Raw genomic sequence first — 24261 nt, forward strand, 5'->3', positions numbered from 1 at the left:
TAAAAAATGCGAGAGTCAAAGGCTTGGAAGTTCTCTCGCTTCCTCTCTCTACCCCCTCCGCCAACCCTGTCCTCCGCTTGTATTCCAAGTGAGACAATGCCAACCCATACCAGTCCATAAGCGGCAGATATTTTTTCTTGGATAAAGCATTCAAGCCAGTGAATTTCCCAGGTTACAATTGTACTTTATTCTTCAAGGAGAAAGTGAGGTCTGCAGATGCTGCAGATCAGAGCTGAAAGTGTGTTGCTGGAAAAGCGCAGCAGGGCAGGCAGCATCCGAGGAGCAGGAGAATCGACGTTTCGGGCATGAGCCCTTCTTCAGGAATCATTCTTGGATGCTGTCTGACCTGCTGCGCTTTTCCAGCAACACACTTTCTTCTTCAAACTTGCGCTTGTAGAAATTTTGTTCAATCGATCTTGCCCCTGTGACATGAGCAGAAGGAGATGAACAGACCCAGTGTTGGCCTGACCGCCTCAAATATTACATTCTTCCGTCACTTAGCATCTGACTCAATAAATTACATAGAATTGTAAATTGCACAAAGTGCAAGAAAATTCATCGTGTCTCCTTATAAAAACAATTCACTGGGAGGTGCCTGAGTGCAGTTGCCAGCAAATGTTCGATTGAATGTGTACAATGTCAGGAAACAGCCCAAAGATAAATCAATTCGACATTGCAGAAGAAACTCATAGATTTTCTCAATATAAACATCTTTCACGCTGAGGGACCCGAAGTACAATTGCAATCATCTCACCAGTGTGTGCATATCTGTGTGCCTGCATCTGTGTGGAGTGTATGGGCGTTAGTGTCGTGTGTATCTGTCTTTGTGTCAATATAGATGGCTATCTTTCTGTATCTCTATGCTGCTGTGAGTTGGTCGCTCTCTTTCTCTCTCTCTGATGATACGCGAGATGGCTTTCACGGTGCAGCATCTCCTGTGTAGTGGCGTTGGCCGGCCAGCAGGGTGTGGCGCTGTATTACTTTTAACGCAAGGGAGCAATTGGTACAGAGACATTTCTGTTCGTCTCTTTCTCTCTCTGCCTTCTTCTTCTTTCCTCCTCACACCTCCATCTCTCTCTCCCTCTCCCTGTCCCACTCTCACCTCGCTCTTCCTTCATTTCTCCCTTGCTCCATATCTCTCTACAAGTTTCCCGTTCTCCACACCCTCTCCCCCACTCTTGAAGCCTTCCTCTCCTCCTTCTGATCCCTCACTGTCTCTCACTCTTTCACTTTCTCATGTTCCTGTCTGCCCTGCCCCTCTTCCTCTCTCTCCCTGAATATTTCCCGCAGAGCTGCACTTGAGGTGATATGCCTCGATAAACCATGACCATTTTCCCACATGTCAGGCATGGCTCAACAATGGCGAGTTTGGGCCCTGATATCAATTGATTCCAGTTTTGCAAGAGCTCCTTGATGTTACACTCGCTAGAATGTGGTTTTGATATCAGCGGCTATCATTCTCACCTACTTCTGGAATTCAGCTCTTTTGTTTATGGTTGAACCAAAACAGTAATGAGGTCAGAACCTGTTTGAACCTGGAGGAACTCAAACTGGGAGCAACTGCGTAGGTTATTGCTGGCAAACACTGCTTGATAGCACTGTTGATGACGCTAAACATGACATTGACGATGTTTGGAAGTAGGCTTACGGAGCGGCAATATATCAGTTGGAATTTGTCCTGTTTATTCTCCACAGACATAGCTGAGCAATTCCCGACATTGGGGCAGCTTGACAAGGGCGTGGGTGGCGGGGTGGGGCGGGGGTGGGGGGGGGGGGGTGTGTCGTGGTGGCATGTTCTGGAATACCAGCCTTCAGCGAGTTTTTACAGAATGTTGTCAGGGCCATTAAACATTGCGGTTTCCAATGCCACCAACCTATTCTTGATATAACACAGAGCAATTCGAATTGGCTGAGCATTGTAATCTGTGATTCTGGGGACCGCTGGGGAAGGCCATTTCTGGCTGAAAACAGCTCTGAATGTTTAAACCTTATGTCTTGCACTGATGTGCTAGGTACTTCCACCTTTGAAGATGGGCGAATTTGTGGAAACTCTTCCTCTCGTGAGTTATTTAATTGTTCTTCACCATGGATTTGGCAGGACTTCAGCGCTTAGATTTGATCCACTATTTTGAAATGTCCGTTGTCTAGGACAGAGAAATGTTGAACTATGTAAGCAAGTGTGTTCAGTTTGAATTTCTGCCCTGCTGTGGATCGTGTCAGAGCTTCATATAAAAGAAAAGAAATATACAACAAATTTGGAACGAACGTTAGAAAGTGTCTTAGAAAATTTAGAAGTTCTGTTGAATATCACTGTACATTGAACAGGATCAACTTATACTAAAACATTTTAATTCGTTTTGGATGTTCGTGACTTCTGTTGTCGTACAGGGTGAGATAAGGATCAAATAAAATAATTAAAATCATTCTAAAACAAAAATATGACAGATGAGACTGAGTTTTATATGATCTCTTCAAGAATTTATAGTCTTCACATCTACATCACCCACCCAGATGTGATGGTTCTAAGTGGCCTCCATCTTCCTTGTAAATGTGATGATATCTCCCAAATTTACATAACTGACCTACTGGCGTTCCACAATAAAACTGTGAGAACGTTCCATTGGGCTTTATTATTTAAAGCATACAGTGTCACAGCGATATCAGAAGAAGTAACATGATGTGAAACAAATGCCGTGATTGCCATGGGCCAGCGGAGAGACAAGATTAGATTCCCTACACTGTGGAAGCAAGCCCTTCGGCCCAACAAGTTCACACCGAACATTTGAAGAGTAACCCACCCAGACCCATTGCACTCTGACGAATGCACGTAGCTTTGTGGGCAATTTAGAAAGGCTAATTCACCTGACCTGCACACGTTTGGACTGTTGCTTGTCATAGGACAAACAGGAAGACAGGTAACGATCCGCATCCATGAACACCAACTAGCCACGAAACGACACGACCAGCTATCCTTAGTAGCCACACACGCAGATGACAAGCAACATGAATTCGACTAGCACGACACTACTATTATAGGACAAGTCAAACAGAGAACAGCCAGGGAATTTCTAGAGGAATGGCACTCATCCACAGATTCAATCAATAAGCACATCGACCTGGACCCAATATACCGGCCATTGCAATGGACAGCTGGAACTGACAACCGGAAGTAGCAGATTCAAACCACGACAAATGCCGGAGGAAAGATCACAGAAGCGCTTCACAGGAGGCTCCCAAGCACTGAGAATGTCACCTAGACAGGGGACGAAACGTCTGCAACACAAATTCCCAGCTCGGCGAACAGAACCACAACAACGAGCACCCGAGCTACACATCTTCTCACAAACTTTGAAGAATTGTCTTGAAATGATGAATCTTTCCATTCACCCAGTACCCTGCATTCTCCTACTCCTTCCTAAGTGAATCATCTCACGCTTTTCTGCATTAAACTCCATTTCCTACCTCTCAGCCCAGCTCTGCACCTTATCTCTGTCCCTCTGCAACCTACAACATCCTACAGCACTATGCACGACTGTACCGACCTCAGTCCGCAAATTTACTAAACCATCCCTCTACACCCTTATCCAGGTCTTTTAAAGAAATGACACATAGCAGTGGAACCAAAGCAAACCCCTGCCATTCACGACTAGTAACTGAAATCCAGGAAGAACATTCCCCATCAATCACTACCCTCTGTCTTCTCTTAGCTAGCCAATTTCAGAGCCAAACCACTAAATCGACCTCAATCCCATGCCTCCGTATTTTGTGCAGTAGTCTACCATGGGGAATCTTATCAAACACCTCACTGAAATCCATATACACCACATCAACTGTTTGGTCACCTTATCAAAAAAATCAGTACGGTTTGTGAGACACGTCCTACCCTTCACAAAACTGTGTTGACTATCCGTTATCAACTTATTCCAATCGAGATGATTATAAGTCCTATCTCTTACAACGTTTTCCAACAATTTACTCAGAAGAATCAGAATAGAGACCGCGGCTGTGTAGTGTCGAGGAGAAATGGGTGAAAGAAGACCAGATTGTGTTGCCGGCCGCATACAGATGGAAAATATTATGGGTCACAATGAATTGCCAGTAGGAGGTCACCTCGTGTGAGGAAGACACAGGCTAAGGTACCAAAGCACTTCTGTTTGCCTGGACTGCATAAGGATGTGTACACTTTGCCATACATTTCAGAGGTGCATAGTAGGGTGAGCCACAGGCAGTAATCAAACTAGTGCATTTGCTGTCAATTCCCGCGGATTCCAAGAACACGTCACGTGGGTTATGACTGATTGTGTATGTTCTCTCTGTAAAACCAGGAGTGGGAACCATTGCTTGCTCACTGTAATGGATGTATCGACGTTTCGGGCAGAAGCCCTTCTTCAGCCCTTCTTCGGGCATAAGCCCTTCCTGAAGAAGGGCGTATGCCCGAAACGTCGATTCTCCTTCTCCTTGGATGCTGCCTGACCTGCTGCGCTTTTCCAGCAACACACTTTTAAGCTCTGATCTCCAGCATCTACAGTCCTCACTTTCTCCACTGTAATGGATGTGGCTACCAGATTTCTGGAGGTACTTCCATATTGGTGTTTTAAGGCAAAAAGGGTGGTGGAGGAGTTGGTACCTTTCTTTACCCAGTATGGGTAACCTAGAGAGATTCAGTCAGACCAAGTCTCCAATTTTTCTCCGCGGGACTTAAGGAAGTCATGGATAAATTCTGCATGCTGCACTTTAAATTAAATGCGTACCGTCCTGAATCCAAGGGAGCCTTGGAAAGGTGGCATCAGACCCCGTAGGTCATGTTTAAGAGCGAACTGTCAGGGTTACCCAAATGCTTGGGATAAAGGTATCCCATTCACATTGTTTGGAATAGAAATGCAAAAAGACTCCACCGCTTCCTCTGGCAGCTCATTCCAAACACGAATCATGTGAAAAACCTACACTCAGTTCCCTTGTAAATCGATACCCTCTCACCTTGAATTTATGCCGTCGATGTTTGGTTTCCCCCACCCTGGTGAATGAAAAGCCTTGGATACTCACGTTATGTATGTCAATCGTGATTTTGTAAAGCTTTACAATGTCATCCATCAGTCACCTACAATCCGGGGAGAAATCAGTCCCAGCCTATCCAACCATTCCTGGCAACACAAACCATCCAGTTTAGATTACAGCATTGTAAATCTTTTCTGCTTTCTTTTCCAATTTAATAACATCCTTCCTTAAGCAGGGCGAGCAGAATTGAGCGTTGTACATCAAACGTGGCCTCACTAGATGGTGTGTCCTCACCAGGTACATACCAGGAATGCCAACGACAGACAGAATGGCGTAGCAGACACCCTGAATTATCCAAAACACGTCCTGAATTCGAGATGTTAGAGATATCCAATTCTGGGAATGCCAGTAGAGTCCATTGGAGAAACATCAGTCCATTGTCATAATGATCACAATCAGTCACTCTCAGAATCCAATCTCTTCCTCTGTCTGTCGAGACGACCGTCCCCCATTACTGAGGGAGTTGGCACAACCACTGACATGGCAGGGTAACACGCTGCAAGGAGTCCCTGAGTATTAAAGGAGGAGAGTGCCCTCCAGGTACACAGCGATAAACTGTGGAGCCTGATGTTAATGGGAGATGGAGAACAAACAGTTTCCATGAACCCATTCCATTCCAGCAGCGTTCTACACAGTAACATCGAACGTCTGCCCAGTCTCATTAGTACCTTCGTGGCTCACTGGGGGAGTCAATGTGACACGTTTCAGATACGAGAGCGTTGTCAGAGGACTGGAGAAGTGTAAATTACCCAGGCCGTGTATTTAAAAAAATAGAATGGATTTGTTTTATTGTTAATTCATTCACTGGACCTGATGTGTCTTTGGCTGGGCCCAGCATGCTGCCTGACCTGCTGTGCCTTTCCAGCACCACACTCTCGACATTTATCATGCTGTCCGTAGTTACGTCCATAAGAAGGTAAGGCGTGCGACTTGGAGGGGTCTTGAAGGATAAGGGGCAGCACATGGGAAAACAACAATCCCTGCAAGTTCCCCACCGACCCCCTCTCTTAATGAGAGGAGATATCAAAAGTTTAGTCAGAATGAGAAAAGGAAGCAAGTGTTTAGAAAATTGAAATCAAACAAGACCCTTGAGAGGTTTGAAGGAAGCAAAAAAAAAATTAACAGATGAATTATCAGTGCTAAAACAGACTATAAAATGTTGGCCAGTAGGATCAGGGCGATGTTATTGTTGCATTAAGAGCAATTGTTCAGTGTGAACAGACTCAAGGACAAAGGAAGGAATTTATGACGAAAGCTAGAGGAAGGGAGTCAGGTCCTCAGGGAATATATCGCATCCGTATCCACAACGGAGAATGAGTTGGACGATGGGAATTTTAGGGAGGAATATGTTGTATGTCTTTAGCCACAAGAGAGGCGACAGGAGACTGGAGAATAGCCAACGTGTTCCTTTTGGTTAAAAAGAGCAACGCTGTTAATTCAGGGAATGACATGTAGCTGTGTCTTTCATCCATGGTAGGTAACTGCTTGTAGAAGATTCATAGGCACGGGATTTGCTCACATTTGGTAAAACAAAAAACGCATATTCGAGATAGTAGCCACAGGTTTACGTGGGATGCCGTGACTCACAAATTTGACTGAGTTTTGTGAGCAAGTGATGAAGATAATTGATGAGGGTAGTGAGTAGATGTTGTTGCCGGTAAAGATTTACTTAAGCATTGAATAATCTCCAGTATGTCTAGCAGATAAAACCACATGGGATCCATGGTTGTGAGTTTGTAAGATAAATCAAAAATTGGCTTGTTCGGAGGAGACAGAAAGTACAACTTTGATATCTGTTTTCTGACTGGAGGTCTGTGAGATATCTCTTTGCAGAACGATCCTTGTTGTGACCTGCATTGTTTGTAAAATTCATTTAGCTGATCTGGTGAGTAAATTTCCAGAAAACATGACAATTACCGGAGATGTGGGTAGTGAGGAAGTCTGTCGAAGCATACAGCAGGCTATGGAGCATTTGGAAATTTGAGCAGAGAAATAACAGATGGGGTTGGATCCCAATAAGTGTAATTTGATGGACGTGGGAGCTCAAAAGCAAGAGGAAATCACGTCAACGAAGGTCAAAGATTTTGGTAAAGTGTTTGATAAATCCCTCATCGTAGATTGGTTCAGAAAAGTAAGTGATATGGAATCCATGCTGATATGGAAGGTTTGGTGTAAAATTGAGTTGACCATTGAAAACGCAGGATGTTACAGAACCGTGTTTTCCCTGTCTGCAGGTGATTAACCACATGTATAAAATTTGGATGAAAGTATAGGTGGTTTCATTATTAAGTTTGCAGACGACACAAAAATTGACTGATTCTGCACAGTAAGGAAGGGTGTCAAAAATCACAACAAGTCATGGATCAGTTAGACATTTGGTTGGAGAAACAATGGATAGCGTTTTACCTGGCAAGAGATGGTGATGCATTTTTGGAAATTAAATGCAAGTGGAAACTGCACTGTTAATGGTCGGACTCTGAATATCGTTGATTGACAAAGGGTTCACGCAGGTGGAAGCTTTGGAGAGCATGCAGAAGATGTTTCACAGAATGTTGGTGGATTGGAATGTATTAGCCACAAGGAGATGTTGGACAAACGTGGATTATTCCGTTTGAGCATCAGAGGCGGAGGGGGAGATTACTGAAGTATTTAAAACTATGAGAGGGAGAGGCAAAGAGAATAATCAGAATCTCCGTAGGGCGGAAATGTACAATACTGGTGGGCACAATTTTACGTTGAGAGGCCGAAAGGTGGAAGGAAAAGTCCGAGGCAGGTTTTTAACCTCAAAGATAGTAGTACCTGGAATGTGTTACAATGGGAGGTGGCATGAATAGTTATGGTATCAACAATGGTATTTAGACAGTTGAATGAACAGGGAGAGGATAGAGAGAAGCAGACCATATGCATGCAAATGGAATCAGTTGAGAACAGCATCATGGTGGACACAAGCATATTGGGCAGAAAGCCCAGCTCCTTTGGATGTCTGTTCTATGTTCTATGGTGTGATCATATAATTCTGTGACATCAGTGCTCAACGTCTTTCTCTGTCTAATTCCCATTGCTTTATCCCTGCTCCGACTCAGTGCAACTTTATATCTTCTGCATTTCTCTATGGTAATGATTTCTAAGTCTTGCACATGCTTCGTATCTCCTCCTGCCTGCCCGAGAGATCTGGACAGAGTATATTGGGAGAAAGCATTCCCGAAAACAAATGGGACAAGCAGGTGACGACAATAGTTTCGAGATCTGCAAAAGCAGCGAAGATGGACGTCAGGAGATGGAAAGCACTGCCTGGAAACTTGGGGAATGCAGATTGAAACTTGCCACAGCATCAGATGAATATGGAAGCAAATATTTGCAAGATTATCCGATTAAGACAGGATACTGGCATTAGGTAATCATAAGTGTTTGAACAGCCAGTTCAGACACGATTGGCCGAACAAACTCATCCCAGTCTCTAACGCTATTGCAACTCAGTGATTCTGTGACAGACAGACTGTCTCCAAACGTGTAGCCTCAGTCTTTGATCCTAATTCACGTTTGTTCGCACTGATTGAATCTCAAACTGATCGCTTCTGTCACGCTTAATCATTCTGTTACACGTTTGTTTACCAGTAACTAGATTACAGAAATTTTGTGCGACCGTTCAGGATTTAAGGTGTTAACATATTTATAGATTCCCAGTTGACATGAGCCTGGAGCTGAGATGTGCCCTTCTATGATGAAGATCCAATGAGATTCTGTTGAGTGTATATTCTAATTCCGAATTTACTGCTTTTTTTCCATCTGATATTTTTTTATTTTAAAGGTGAAACAGGCGACAACATTAGTGCACAGAATTTACCACGGTACCAGGTGTTTCCTGTTGTTTGAACAGAAAGGCAAGACGCGCAGTGACGGTTCTGTGGTTCTGCAGACTGAGAAGCTGCCTTTTCATACACTGAACCTTCCATGAATCTTGACAAATTCCAAATTATGATCTGCTGTAAAATATGTTTCTGCGTGTTTTCTAACAATATGCTACGGCTCTTCGATGCAATCAATTCGTTGGTAATGACCGGCATTTATGATATCAAAATGCGTGTTCAGGCATTTCTTCTCTGTCTGAAAGATCAGATTTCTTCAGATGATTGGCAATTTGCCCAGTATCGCAACACAACCCATATATGATGTGAAATTTTGCAGGACATCTGTGAGACCTGGTTCAGGCGCTGTCTTGTAGATGAATAGTTCAAAACAGCACAGGATAAAATGGAAATTGTTGATAACGTGAATGAATGTAGTCAATAACGCTAAACTGTACCCAGTTTCGAAACCATGGTAACACGATCAAGGTTCTGATGGTGTTGGCAATCTGAATTAAGAACACAGAAGAACTGCAGAAACTTGGGACAAATATGATTTTAATGTTTCGAGTCCTCTGAAGAGGGCTGGATAATGCTGATTTATGTGCAGTTCATCTGAGATGCTCAAGGGAAAGAGATGTGGAAGTGAGCAGAGCATAAGACAGAGACAGGCCTTATAGTCGTAAAGGAGTGATGTGGATTCTAAATCGGTATTGATGATAAGTGTGACGGTCAGGACGTCACTGATCTGAGCACCTACAGTTTCTTTCAAAACACTTATGTATATTACAAACAACTGAGTTACAGCACTGCTGCTGTTGTAATAACATTGATCAAAGACTATCAGGGAGAGAAAATAACACACACACTTCCACAACTTCATTTTGTATTCTGTGATCATCCAATTTTGTTTCACGTATTTTGTGATCTACACTTCCGTAAGGAGTGGTCACCTGCAAAAGGATAATTTGACATGATGACCTTTATATCAATGTCTCTGCACTTTTCATGTCCAAAGGTAGTGCGGGAAATGGGCCACATGTGTTCCTGTGTTAAACACAGGACAAATCCAACCAGGCCAAATATTGTCTAAACCCGTTTACTCTCAGTCAGCAGTCTTGTGATTGAAGGGGTCATCAACGATGCTGTCAAACAGGTACCACATGGCAATAGACTGCGCACTGATTCCCAGTCTGAGTTCCACCAGGGCAACTTAGCTCTTAATCAAATACCGAAAATGCTGCAAATCTCAGCGTGTCTCGCTGCGTCTGTGGACCGAGAAACATAGTGATGGAATACTCCACAAATGCCGGACTTGGTGCAGCTCCAATAAAACTCAATGACCTTGACAGCATCCAGAACAAAGCAGCCAAGTGACTGTGACCACATCCACAAACATCCACTACCATCACTCAGTAACAGCAATGTGCACTATTTTCAAAAGACATTGAAAAAATTCACCAAGACTCCTCAGACAGCAGTTTACAAACTCTACCCAGAGAATAAGGCCGGCAGATATGTGGAACAGAACAAGTTCCCAACTATGGCATTCATTATCCTGACTTGGAAGTATGTCGACATTTCTTCCTTGTCGTTGGGTCAAAATCCTGGAAAATACCTCCCTCACGCCATTGTCAGTCTAACTTCAGCATTTCGTGTTCAAAATTTGAAGAACCTAGTTCATGACGAATTTCTCAAGGGGGAAAATGCAATGGGTAATAAATGCTGGCAGAGACAGCGCTGCCCGTATCCAGTGATAGAATTTTAAACAGAATTGGTTTCAGGGAAATGGTCTGAGGTTCAGATCATGATCTGCATTCCATTCCACAATTATTTACACTCGGAGATCTGAATTACCCCTCTTGCTGCTCCACATGCCACAAAGTGCAATGAAAGAGTCAACTACTAATTGAGGGGTGATAGGTTTAAGACAGATGCCAGTGGCAGGTTCTTTACACAGAGGGTGGTAAGGGCGTGGAATGCCCTACCTACTAATGTCGTCAACTCAGCAACATTACGGAGATTTAAACAATCTTTAGATGAGCACATGGATGATTTTGTGATAGTGTTGGGGGACGAACTGAGAATAGTTCACCGGTTGACGCAACACCGAGGACCAAAGGGCCTGGTCTGCGCTGTATTGTTCTACGTTCTATGTTCAAACTTTACCTTTTAACTCCCACAGTTTTCACGCTGGTTGGTAACTGATGCTTTTTTTCTTGAATGTACCAATGACATCCCAATCTTTTCGAGAATTCCACTCACAGTTCCCTGAGTGACAAAATTTCTGTGCAACCCTACGAAATGGCAAACATGTATCCCAAGACCATGACCCATTTTTCTCGATACCATAAGCCAGATGAACATCAAACCTGCATCCTGCATGTGAAGGCCGTTAGAATTATTTGCGTTTCAATGAGATCCTCACCAATGATTGTGGACACAATGAATACAATGTTTCCTTCCAGGACACATCTGCTATGCGAGAAATCAGTCTGGTGGATTTTACTGCAACTATTCCAATGCAATGCACTATATCTTAGGCAAGGCGATCAAAACGGCACATGATACTTCAACGGTCTCTGCAACGTTCTGTAGAAGCAGTTTTTTTAAAAAAAAACTTTGTTCTTGGACTGAACCCGTTTTTCAAAGAAGGTCAAATTAGCACTTACCTTTCAGTCTCGGACTTGCTTCCTTGTTTTCAGTTAATGCGGTACCGGGTCATCCGTTTCTCTTTGTTCATTATCACTAACATACCTTTAAATATTTATTTTACTCTCTGGTGTTCTATTCTCTCCTGTTTTCTGTCCAATGTCGTTAACCTCACACTGATCCGAGTTAGACGGCATCTTTCACGCATTTGCTCTTTGACTCAACTTGTCCAGAAGGCCTTGAAGCCTGTTTGTATGGTTCTGATCAGCAAACCTCGTAAAGTCACATTCGATCCCCTCATCCAAAATCGTTGAAGTGCGCTGTAGATAGCTAATGTCCCACCTTCGATTTCCCATACACTCCGTTTATCACCTCCTTCCACTGAAAATGCACAACTTTTTCTCTCTGTGAGACAATTCTCTGTCCTAGCCACTATGTCACATATGATAGCGCAGGCTTCAGTTCTGTACACCAACCTCTTGCGCTCGATTTAATCAAAAGTGTTCAAAGATCCGTCGATACCACATGGACAGATTCTCCCATATTCAAAATAACAGTTACCTCATCAAAATATTGTGGAGTTCTCAAACCACGACTTCTCTTCCATAAATAGTTTCAATTTTGTCTGCCCAAATTGATGCTTGTTATCACATTGTTTATGGTGGACACTACCATGATCAGAATATTGCAATTAATCCGTCAGCCTGTACATCCCTGTTTCTCCCTTCCTCGAATTTAGAACAGACAGTGCATATTTTCCAGTTCTTCCAGACTTGTTTCTTTTTCAGAATCTGGAAACTTTTGCATTGTGACAAACCAAAACATGTACTAAATCTATTGCTGTCTCAGTTAGTGCCTACAAATGCAGTTTATCAGGCTCCACAAATTCCCAATGAAAGCCTTCAGTCTGAAACGTCGATTCCTCAGCTCCTCGGATGCTGCCTGACCTCCTGTGCTATTCCAGCGCCACACTGTTCGACTCTGATCTCCATAATCTACAGTCCTCACTTTCTCTGATGAAGTGACAAACTTGTTCCATTTTTGTATAACTTAGTCTACTCAGAGAGTCGTAGTGGCGTGGACTGCACTGCCTGTAACTGTAGCAGACCCGCCAACTTTAAGGGCATTTTAATGGTCATTAGACAGACATATGAATGAAAATGGACGACTGTAGGATAGATTAATTCCACAGGTCGGCTTCGGATTGATTCCACAAGTTGGCGCAACAATGAGGGCCAAAAGGGCCTGTATTGCGCTGTAATGTTCGATATTCTACGTTCTATGCTCTACATGTACAGTCACAGTTGCCATGATGTCAGGCCCTGCAAGTTTGAAAGATGAGGCATATCAAGAGGAAATTTGATATTTGGCAAATTTGAATAATTGCGAAACATTGTTGTATAGCACTTTATCCGTCCCATAAGAGCTGACCATCCAAGGAGGGAAATCAACATGATTTGAAATTTGAGCAGATTTTGCAAAGGAAGAGGAAAAGAAAACAATTATTTCCTCTCGCAACTGGGTTGGACAAATTCTACCGAATGATACTGATGAATTATATATTGGAAGGTATAGTGATGGAGACGAGGGAACAAGTTTGCAGAAGAGACAGAGAAATTACGAACTGTAGTAAAAGTAAGATAAGGTTTTTGGGGACTTTTTAAAGTCTTTCTAAAAGTTAATTCAATGTTTAACACTTTTAGAATAACGGAAAGCTGATTTTATAAAGAAACAAGACCGACATTTGAAGAAAACAACAAGTTGAGCAGCATCTGTGGACACACAAAGCGAGTTAATATTTTGAATCAAATGTGATTATTCTGGATAATGACAGTTTTTAATAGTGTGCACAGACGGGGAGGAGAAGAGACTGAAACAGGTGGTCTGTGTGCTCAGAGGATAAACAACGGACTGATAGTTATAGTAATAGACAGAATTATGACTCAGAATAGGTGCTAAGGATTGGGGGAATTAGATTAATGTGGGTCTGCTGTGCTGAGATCAATGTCGACAGGACAGGAATATATAAGGGAGGAAAGGGGTTACTTGTAATGTAAAGGAAGGGTAGAGGTTCAGCTCTGAAGTTGTTAGTCTGCATTTTTAGTCCTGAAGAGTGTAAATTGAAGAAATGGAAATTGAGCTCTTTCTCCAGCTGCTCGTGGAGATGCTGAGTTGCAGAGTATCTTCAATGAATCTGAGACCAATAACCTCCTGTGGTTGTGTGATTCTGTGATATGGATTCCGGAGTGGGGACTCGCTTCCAAGTCAAAATCTGAAACGTCATTGATCTGTTAAGATGAACTAATGTTTGGAACCCGGTTTCATTGTACCCATTAATGGTCACATCATTTCTCATTGGTGGAGAAGACAGAGTTTACTTCATATTCGGCACACATTAAAATCTATTGGTTGATGGAAAGAAAGACGGGCCCCTGGACAAGTCGTGGTGAAGGAACCAACTGTTACAGAAATCGAGGAGTTAGTTGATACGTTAATTGCTGCTCAGTATCTGTGAAACAGCATTCAGCTAAAATTCCGATTTGATCTGGAACCACCAGCTGGGACGATGTTTGTAACCCTCGTGAACTTACTTCTTCTGCAGCTATTGAACTGTGAGTTATAGTCTCTTGAATACATTTTCGCAACCATTTATAGGTCAATGATTGGCAACATATATGTGGCAAAAATATAATGATCAGTCTATGCGAGATAAAATATTGGCATGATAGGGAATGAAAACTATTTTGTCTTCATTATTTTCTGACTTTTTATGGAACTGTTTCTGAGGCTTCAGAGCTTCCCAACCACAACCCCCATTAACCCCCAATCTTGCATTTATTCGGAGTTTTTGTACAGCTCAGAGTTGAAAACCTACTCAGACAATTCGGGTGTGTTTGGAAACAGTGCCCATCGCTGCTTCAACAGTGTGCGTAGTTGGGAAACCTGGTGAACAATATCTACCTAATTTATTCGTCAATATTTGGGAGAATGTAAAACAGAAACTGAACATTTTTGCATTTCTCGGAGCTTGATGTGCCACTGATTTTAGTTCGTATTTCTTCTCTTTACATTCGAAAACTTTCTCGACACTGATGCATTTATATAGCGCCGTTGACAATGTCAGTGAAACAAAGGAACTCTGGGCCAATTTGGTACATTTTGTTGTTGAGACAGTTCGGCAATTTTGAAAACGTGACAGACAAGTTCCTCCGAGGAAAGTGTAAGAAACATTGCTGTGATAAAGGGCGCAGTTAGCCGTTCGCATCCTCAGTGGAACAAAGGCGCTGTGTGCTAATTGGTTATATTTTATTGTTCAGACAGTTCTGTGATTTTAGAAACTTGGCAGGCAATTTATTCCATGAAATCTGTTAGAATTGTCGCTCTAATAAAGAGCACAGTCAACTGGTCATCTTCAAATAACCAAAGCGAAACATTCACGCTGCTTTCTGTCTGCAAATGTTGCCAGATCTGCGAAGTATTTCCAGCAATTTCTCCTTTGGTTCTGATTTCCAACATGCACAGTTCTTTGACCTTCTTTTGTTCACCAGTTTTGTTATTCAGTGAATTTAGTTGAATGATTGCCACTAGCCAGCGCAATATCAATAGCTCTTCTTCCTGTACTGGTGAAGTTGTTGAAGAATTTCAGTAGGATTACTGTAAACATTTTTAAAGAACGATGTCTTCTTTTTTCCTGTCTCCATTTAAAAACTTTATTCATATAAATACCTTTACATGCATACTTAGTCACTGAAACAGGTCACTTCTGTACAGTAGTCAAAAACTGTGGTGCTGGAAAAGCAGATCTGGTAAGGCAGCATACAAGGAACAGGAGGTTCGACGTTTCGAGCATAAAATCTTCATCAGGATAAAGATCTTATGCTTCAAACGTCGATTCTCCAGCTCTTCGGATTCTGCCCAGCCAGTTGTGCTTTTCCACCACCACCCTTTTAGACTTTGATCTTCAGCATCTACAATCCTAATTCTCTCCTATTTCTGTACAGTCCTGGTTGAAGGACAAACAAACACTGGAATTTGACTCTATCCAGCAACACACTAAAGGCATGTCTTACTTGGACAAGATTGTATTTATATATACTTGAGACATCGAGGGGTCTGATAACTGAACGGACCCCCATATACCTTCAGCAGTAAGACCTCAGACAGTGGTCTTTCTCCACTGCCTTGGCGGCAGCTGCCTCAACATTTAATGCATTCCTAAACACACAGTCCTGCACCTTGGAATGTGCCAGTCTGCAACTCTCCGTCGGGGTCAAACGCTTGCTCTGGAATACCAAAGAGTTTCATGCAAACCAAAGAACATCTTTCAGCGAGTTGATGCTCTTCCAGGCGCAGTTGATGTTTGTTTCAGTGTCGGTGTGTATCATGGGCAACTGATCGGAGAGCAGTGTCCTGAGTCAAAGAGCTGCTTGTGAAAATCCTCGACAGGATTGACAGCATCTTTCTCCAGACATCGTTTGCAAAGGGCAATTCCAGAAAGATATGTTTTACGGTCACTTCCCGTGTCCTCTGCCACCCTTCCAAACTCTGCATCCACTTAGAGAGCAGTGTGGGTAGTCGCAAACTGGCCAGGTGTACATGAGGGATCTCGCAGTTTGTGCCGTTCTCACCACAAGCCAAGCGACGTCTTCGTGCTTGTTAGAACGTTCTGGTGATGAAGCATTCTGCCAAATGACTTGGACAGTCTGCTGAGGGAACAACCCGACAGGGTTCATCCTCTTCTTTTCCCACAGAGTGTCTAGGACTCTAAGATACGTGCATCAACTGCTCCTTCAGCGCTAATTTATGCTCAAACCGGTTAAAACGGGTTTGAGCAATTACCTTTCTGTGTCGAGGCAAGAGAGCTGCAAATTGAGGCAGGGCTTACAGTAATATCATTTTGTTGGCAGAGTTAGCTCGTCGAAAACTTGAACTCACTTTACACATATCTCCTATTCTCCGGTGAGAGTTGTACCCATTCTCTGATGACAGTTGTACTGGACTTACTTTTCAACATGATCTGAATAGAAATATGGAGGTAGTTTAGGCGTCTAATCTTGTTTTGATTTTTTGTTTTGCTAACGGTGTTATCACTGAAGGCAAGCCAAGAAGAAAGCAATCTCAATCTTCTCAACAAAATCTGACCAGCTGTAACGGTTGTCTGTTACATTTGGGTGCACCAGACTCTGTGCTAACAGTGAATATGGTGTCAGTAAAACACCAGTCAGCACTATGTCACCATTAATTAAACTCATGCACAAAGGGATGATACTCTCAGATTATACCTATGGTCTGCCTGACCGTTTTGTGATATTATTTGTGGACCGAGGTTACTTTAATGTGGAGGAGCCAGTGTTGGTTTGGGGTGGATAAAGTTAAAAATCACACAACATTATGTTAGAGTCCAACGGGGTTTATTTGGAAGCACTACCCTTCAGAGCGCTGCTCCTTCATCATGTCGTTGTGCTGATAGAGGAGCGGCACTCCACAAGCTAGTGCTTCCAAATAAACTGGCTCGACTGTAATCTGGAGTTGTGATTTTTACATATGTTACTAAATTCACGTTCACCGCATTCGAGATTTTTTCCACTATTTGATGTGGAATTAACATGTTTACCTCAATATTGTTTAACATCACAATTTTCTTATTCTTCGTGACAAATGGGAGAGGTGAAAATCATTATTAGGATATTTATGTCACGACACTTTTTCTATTTGTTCAAAACTGTGGGAATGTCTGGTTTGGTCAATGTTACAGAAAATCCTTCCAGGTGGCGGTCACCTGAACTCAATGTCCACTGCATTAGTTGAGGCTCGGTACATCATCATATGTGAGGAGAGAATTGCAGATCTTGACCAAATATCAGTGAAGGAACAATGTCCCCATCCCAATCAGGATGGGAATTTGCAGGTGCCGGTGCTTTTAATTATCTGTGCACCTTGTTCGGTAGTGTGGCTGCAGTTTTGTTCGGTTGAGGGAAGGAGTTTAGCTGAGTTCTTGCAATTAACATTGATGGCGCAACTTTGGTGGCTGAATCTTGGTGGTGAATGCTTTAAGTTCTTCAGCTAATGGAAGGGCTATAAATGAAGCCGATTTCTTTGTGCCAAGTGCCTTCCAGCTTTTGAAAGTGTATTACAGTTTATTGCAGCAATGTAAGTAGCGAATGTCTGTTCATAGCCCTGGCTTGTGCATTGCTCTCAGTTATTACTCTTGAGGAGTCAGAAAGTGAATAATACTGTAAATCTGGCTCCTGTTCTCGACTTGTAGTGAAAGGATGGACATCCCAGTTCAGATCATTATATGGAGCGGCATGGTGGCTGAGTTGATTCCAGCCTCGGGCGATGTCTCTGTGGAGTTTGCACATTGTCCCTGTTGATGCATTGTCCCTGTGTATCCAGGTGCTCCGGTTTCCTCCCACAGTCCAATGATGTGCAGATCATGCCACGTTGCCCACACTGCGCTCGGTGAATTCATCAGAGGGGAATGGGTCTGGTTGGGTTACTCTTCGGAGGGTTAGCATGGACTTGTTGGGCCATTTGGCCTGTTTACACACTGTAGGGTGTCTAAGTTAAACAAGATTCTGTAAATGCTATGGCGTAGTATGTTAAGAGAGTTCATGTACACGGAGGTGTATAGCTTTGTGGTAAGTTCGGCTTCTCATTCTCTGGAAAATTTACTCCTATTTATCCAGCATCATGAATTATCCAAGGTATTGAAGCCTTTTTTCTCATTCTTCTCCCGTTGGCTCTCCGATATATTTACATGTATATTAATAAATTACGTGCTTACGTCGGCATGTTGTGGATTATTTCCATAAAGCAGATGGCAGAGGTTAAATCAGTCTCTCGAGATCGAAATGTTGGGTTAGAGTAACTAGTGTGCCTAGATTGTGTTGACGTGCTGTATTTGGTCAATCCATTTACACCCATATAATGGGTGCAGTGACACTGAGAGTGGATTGCATTTTATATCCAGAAGATTAAACTGGTATTATCTCCTTTAAAGTTTAGTTGCTGTGTATTTTGTCCTAAGGTATATGGCAGAAGATAAAAAAGACATGCATATCAACACTGTTCAAGTCGTTCAGACGTAGTTTCACATTTTATATGTGTGAATACTTTCAACATTATTTTATTAGCTAATATATGAAGAAAGGAGGTTGATTATACATTTATTAACATGAACTTTGCGCAGTATGCATAACAGCTTCATACATTAAAGAAACTTGGAAAATTTTGTATAAACACAGGAAATCTGTCAACATTAATGAACAGTGAAACACAGATAATGTTTCGAGTCTGATATGATCACTCAGAACAGAATGAGAGAAAATAAGGAGTCCCAACAGAGTCGCAACTTTAACACTGTTCCTCTCTCCGCATGTGTTGGGTTTCTCCAGCATTTTCCATATTTGTTTCAGATTTTCCATATGCACTTTTCTCTTCTGCCAGCAGCCTGGTGTCTCAATTGCTTTGGCTTAATTTGTGAAATGGTTTATGTTGTGAGTTTGACGAGCAGAGGCAGAAGTCCTGACGCTGTTGCATATAATTTAATTAAAAGCACTTGAAGGAGACTTGATTGGGGACCGATGCAAAACCATTGAAAGAAAGATTTCTGAGTTTAGTTTTGTGTACTTTCGAGATCAACAGTCTCAGTGGCTCCTAAGATGAGACAATAGATTTGAAAGAGAAGTAATTTTACTCTGGTTCTGCATCACTTGCACACTATTTTGTTTCATCTCGCGCTTTGAATCTTCTCAATTTGTGAAACAGTGGGACAAATTGGATTGCTTAATCTCATATTTGCTAAACTAGAAGTAACAACATTCTTGGATCAGATGACAAAGCACGAGATGGTGAACGGCTCCATCATTATGTTTTGTAGATCTTTGTTGAACAACTAGGGAAGTGCATGAAATATGAAATTGTAAGTTGCATAAACCATTTCAATATTCACCTCCTGCAGAAGTAATGGATAGCAGACTTCTTAATCCATTATTACTCTTTTATAAATTCGATATTAGCCAAGAAGAAATACAAGGATCACTTGCAGGCACCCATGTTCAACTCATTGTTTTCAATTTTACGAAGACATGAATTCTTTATTCTCGACATAATTCTACTACTCGGGTAGACCGTAAAGTCTAATTGATCTTTTTTTAAAAAATGAATGAGTAAAGTCCTTTCAAACGGGAGGTGAATGCATTGTTTAGTTTCTAAATTTAGTAATTAACATGTGTTCAGTTTTAATTCGCGTTCAAAAAGGACAGGTATTCTGCATTGTTGCTGCTGTCAATAATTTTGTTTCTTTATATTCCCTGCCTTGATTGACATTTAATTAAATTACAAAATATCAGACAAATAATGACTATTTATTGAAATCTAAATAAACACTACAGTTAAGAAGTGACGTTCATGTCCCTCATGTCCGGCTGAAGCAGACTGAAAATCAACTTGACTTCTTTCTCAATACAGCGATTCAGTTTGAAGAGGCAGTATTCAGTGTTCGAGGAGTAATATACTGGCAGTAGAGAGATAGCGGAAAAGGTTCACAGCATTGTTTCTGGAGAAGAGAGGTTTGGCCTGTGAGGAGAGCTTGAGAAGACGAGGACTACGCTCACTGGAATTTAGAAGAATGAGTGGTGACTCCTACAGAAACTTATACAATTATGAAGGGAGTAGATATGATGGCAGCGTGGAGGTTTATTCCACTGACGGGTCAAACTAGAACCTGGGAACGTCGCCTTAAAATAGGGAGAATGAGATTTCAGACTGAGGTGAAGAGTAACTTTTTCACCAATTCTGTTGTGAGCCTGTGGAATTCCCTGCCTAGTGAAGAAGTTGAGGCTTGTTGGATGCATTTAAAACAAAGATACATAGATTATTGAACAGTACAGGAATTATGGGCTGTGGAGGATAGGCGGGAAAGTATAACTGAATCGACGAAAGGATCTCATTGAATGGCGGCGCAGTCTTGATGGGCCAGATGGCCCACTCTTGCTCCGAGTTCTTATGTTCTTTTATCGGTGTGAAAAGTGTAGGACACTAATTGTACCGACTGTCACTTGATTCAACGCTGCATGTTATGTCCTCTGTAGTGTTTCATGTGAGACAGTAAATGTTCTCAAAAGTAGTTCAAAAGGACGACATACGTGTTCAAAACCAGACAAGTTTATTCCATAGTTACATCTGTCTGAAATCGCGACGAAAAGTCTTTCAGTAGATTTAATTTGCATCAGTTCTCCCATCAGTGAGAGAGTTCACAATGGTGTCACTGATCTGATCCGGATTTGTTGTTTTCCAAAACTCTCCAGTTAGTAAGGAACATCAAACTTCTGATGAACGGGCCAACCTGCAAGACATTGTTTTAAAATTTTCCTGTTCATTTTCTGCAACCAAATTACATTAAAAAACAATAAGGATTTAGCATTACATTGTAAGGATATTGCATACGAATGATAAAGAGGTGAACGATCAGTCAAGTCGATGAATGCAGGTAATGAGAGAGGTTGTACAGCAGGGATTGAATAAATCAAGTGAGCGACCATGTATTAACACATGGACAGATGACCCGTGTTGTCTGATTGCTTGAAAGTTTTATAGAAATTATTCTGAGATTCAAAACAAGTGACGAGTAGACCAGTCAGAGAGTTGGCAGCGTGTCTCTGTGTGTGGAAACAATTCGGTTAACTTTAGAAGAAAACAGACAATAATTGATAATTGCAGTAATTATATTTCCTGCTTTTATCAGCATTGCATGAAATGAGGATGTGAAATTTCCAGATATCATATAGAGTCATAGCACGGAGACAGACCCTTTGCCCCAAACTGTTCCATGTCAACCAAAATGTCAATCCACACAAAACCTATTTCTCTGCACTTGACTCATATCCTTCTCAACTGTCCCTATCCATGTGATTGTCCGAACCTCTTTTACACGTTATTAATGTTCCCACCTCAATCACTTCCACTCGCAGCTAATTCCCTACTAACACAATCCTCTGTGTAAAATAGGATTATTTGGCAAACTAACGATAATTATTGCCCGCATTTGTTGCATTTGTTTAATTTATTTCTACGTGTTAAATTGAATTGTAACATTTTAATTTTCATCCCCCTATTTCAGGCAGACGTGTGGACACTCAGGCCGAGAGTAAAGGTAATTGCACTTTTTTTTCATTTCGAGGCAAAACCTGTATTCTGATGATTCCGTTCAAACACTAACTTGTGCTGATGATCTCCTTGCCTTAATGTGCAAGTTGAACAGCTGTGTGTTCATAACTAATGGGGATGCATTATTCCTGAAGGTTTCTTATTTCAGGGGAGCAGAGTGTGAAAACTCAGTTCCTCCGCACACTGCCGTTCTCAGATAGAGAGACAACACATGGAGGTACTGTGAAGATGCACCTACACACGCAGTGCTGCTGGCGGAAATTTATATAAATTATTTCACTCACAATTGAGCAGTGACATCATGCTCACATGACTGGACATCCCACAATAATTCTGGCAGTGGGAGACGGAAATGCTGTTTCATTTTCAGATGTTCGCAGGGCGGATCAGTGTGTTTTTCTCGCGATTCAGAGTGCCCACATCCCATGAATGAGAAATAAAAGTCTTCTCACGTTGGCTAGTTTAGTGGAGACCCTCGCTCTCTGTGACTCGGCATCTTTTTTAAAATGACCATTCGCCCTTCTCCATCCACATTACGTATCCTGAGTTATATTGCGATAGCCTGCATTTTTACCATGCCCTCACTCCCATTCATTGTGAGCCGGGAATGCAGGCGATGATTCGATCTTATACAATTAAGCAGTGTTCACGTTGGTGACCACTTCTATATTTACAGAGACAGTGAGGCTGAGACTTGAGAATGGGGGCAGTCCTTGCTCTGGCCGAGTGGAGATTCACTACAAGGGGCAGTGGGGAACTGTGGATGATTATGAATGGGACATGCAAGATGCTGCTGTTGTGTGTCGGGAGCTGGAATGTGGGACCGCGGTCTCTGCCCCGGGCGAGGCTCACTTTGGACGAGGATCCGGACCCATTGTGACCTGGAAAGTTGAGTGCAGCGGGACCGAGCGCGCTCTGAAGGAGTGTCAATCAGAGGAATGGCGTCACTACAGCTACTCACACGACAGTGATGCTGGTGTCGTCTGTTCAGGTAAAAATCTATTGCCATTTCTGTGTAGGTTTATCACTAGTCAGTGCTGTCTGGAACCAGAAAGGGATACGATAACACAACGACAACTATCCAAATATTATTAGCATGATACTAACAAAACCCCCAATTTATTCGGTGTTACAATGCAATTTGTGAACATTTGAAGACAATGGGAGAGGTGAATTCCTGTTACCGTTTCCAATCCGGTGAAGGGGCAGGATAGGTGTCGATTGTGAGGTCATTTGAAGCCACATTGAGAGAACTGCGCTGCAGGAATTATCACATTTACAACCCAATGCATACTGACGTTCGACATTGAGTTGACTGGCAGAATCACTTTGTGCCATTTATCTCGAGATTGAAAGTCGCTTTCTGTCAGATTAGCTGAGGGTCGGGGTTGTGGGTGAACATGAATGAGATCGACAGGGTAGCAAACTGATTGCAGGAACAATTTATTTCCAGATGTGCCAGACATAAAATTAATCACATTTATGTTTATCAGAAAATAATCTAAGTCGCTGTTGCTAAAAATTGCTCTGATTTTGAAAAAAATCTCAGATCACAGAGCTCCGAGGTTGTTACCACAAAATTCCCAATGCTTTGGAAGACTGGAGGTTCAGTTCGGTGACACCTGGAAAACAATGTGTGGGCTTGAATGGGATTTGAAAACCGCCAATGTGGCCTGTGCACAGCTTCATTGTGGAGTCGCAGTGTCTGTTTCAAGCTCGATGCATTCTGGAGGCAGTGCTGTCCTCACGGCTACTGAGGTGTTCACATGTATGGGCAATGAGACTCAGCTGGGGAAGTGCCCTCGGTCTTCAACCACGCACCAGGATTGCACTGGACACAACAATGTCACCCTGATATGTTCTGGTGAGTACAAGCTTACCTAAAGAAAAAGACACATTTCCGCTTAATGTGTGTAAGAGTAATGTCGCTGGCATTCCTGACATTGCTTTGACCGTGACAAATCTCACCTAATCCTCAAGGTTCTCATATTCTCTGGCACAAGAGTGATGAGGTAAAATTTACACGAAATTATTGAAAATTTAAACATTTTAAAACGTTTGCGTTTGGATTGGGAAAGACATTTCTTCAACTGTCCACAGTCAATACAGTTTAGCGTCGACGTTGACTAAACGTCGCTCATGGAGGATAATATGAATCGTTGGTCTATACAGATACATTGATGTGAATCTCAGACAATTAAAGTTATGACAAGACAATTGTTTATTTTCTGAATCTCCCTGACCCGATTATATTTTATAACAATACTAACAGACTGTATGACATCATTGAAGATCACTCTTGACAACAACTTTTTCAGCAAGAAGTTCCAGCTCACAAACACTCGTTGGCTGATAGATATTATCATGGTAATTTATTCACCGTTCTGTCCCTTACTTGCGACCCTTCTCAATCTCTGAACTTTCACGTTGCTGTAAATTTATCTTGCCTTCGTAACACGTTGAATTTTGCATGGTATGCAACTGTCAACTGTCTGATTCACTACATTCCAATATGTAATACTGTGCACCTTTTGTCCCA

At 42.2% G+C, this 24261-nt stretch overlaps 2 protein-coding genes across 2 annotated transcripts in view; both read left to right on the forward strand.

The window, feature by feature from the left end:
• The window catches only part of LOC148144499 (scavenger receptor cysteine-rich type 1 protein M130-like), a 41966-nt gene extending 34927 nt beyond the window's left edge, over positions 1–7039 (forward strand). Inside the window, exon 16 of the mRNA XM_087975356.1 lies at positions 6933–7039. Within this exon, the coding sequence (XP_087831482.1) occupies positions 6933–7039 (107 nt within the window). The remainder of the gene's footprint in view (positions 1–6932) is intronic.
• Positions 7040–7054: 15 nt separating this feature from the next.
• The window catches only part of LOC122543742 (scavenger receptor cysteine-rich type 1 protein M130-like), a 32084-nt gene continuing 14877 nt past the window's right edge, over positions 7055–24261 (forward strand). Inside the window, exons 1-5 of the mRNA XM_087975357.1 lie at positions 7055–7186; positions 10366–10615; positions 21676–21708; positions 22399–22713; positions 23272–23586. Of these exons, the coding sequence (XP_087831483.1) occupies positions 7055–7186; positions 10366–10615; positions 21676–21708; positions 22399–22713; positions 23272–23586 (1045 nt within the window). The remainder of the gene's footprint in view (positions 7187–10365; positions 10616–21675; positions 21709–22398; positions 22714–23271; positions 23587–24261) is intronic.

This window comes from Chiloscyllium plagiosum, unplaced genomic scaffold (genome assembly GCF_037043375.1).
Source record: "Chiloscyllium plagiosum isolate Xiang-an unplaced genomic scaffold, Cpla_swu_hap1 HiC_scaffold_27, whole genome shotgun sequence".
Lineage (NCBI taxonomy): Eukaryota > Metazoa > Chordata > Chondrichthyes > Orectolobiformes > Hemiscylliidae > Chiloscyllium > Chiloscyllium plagiosum.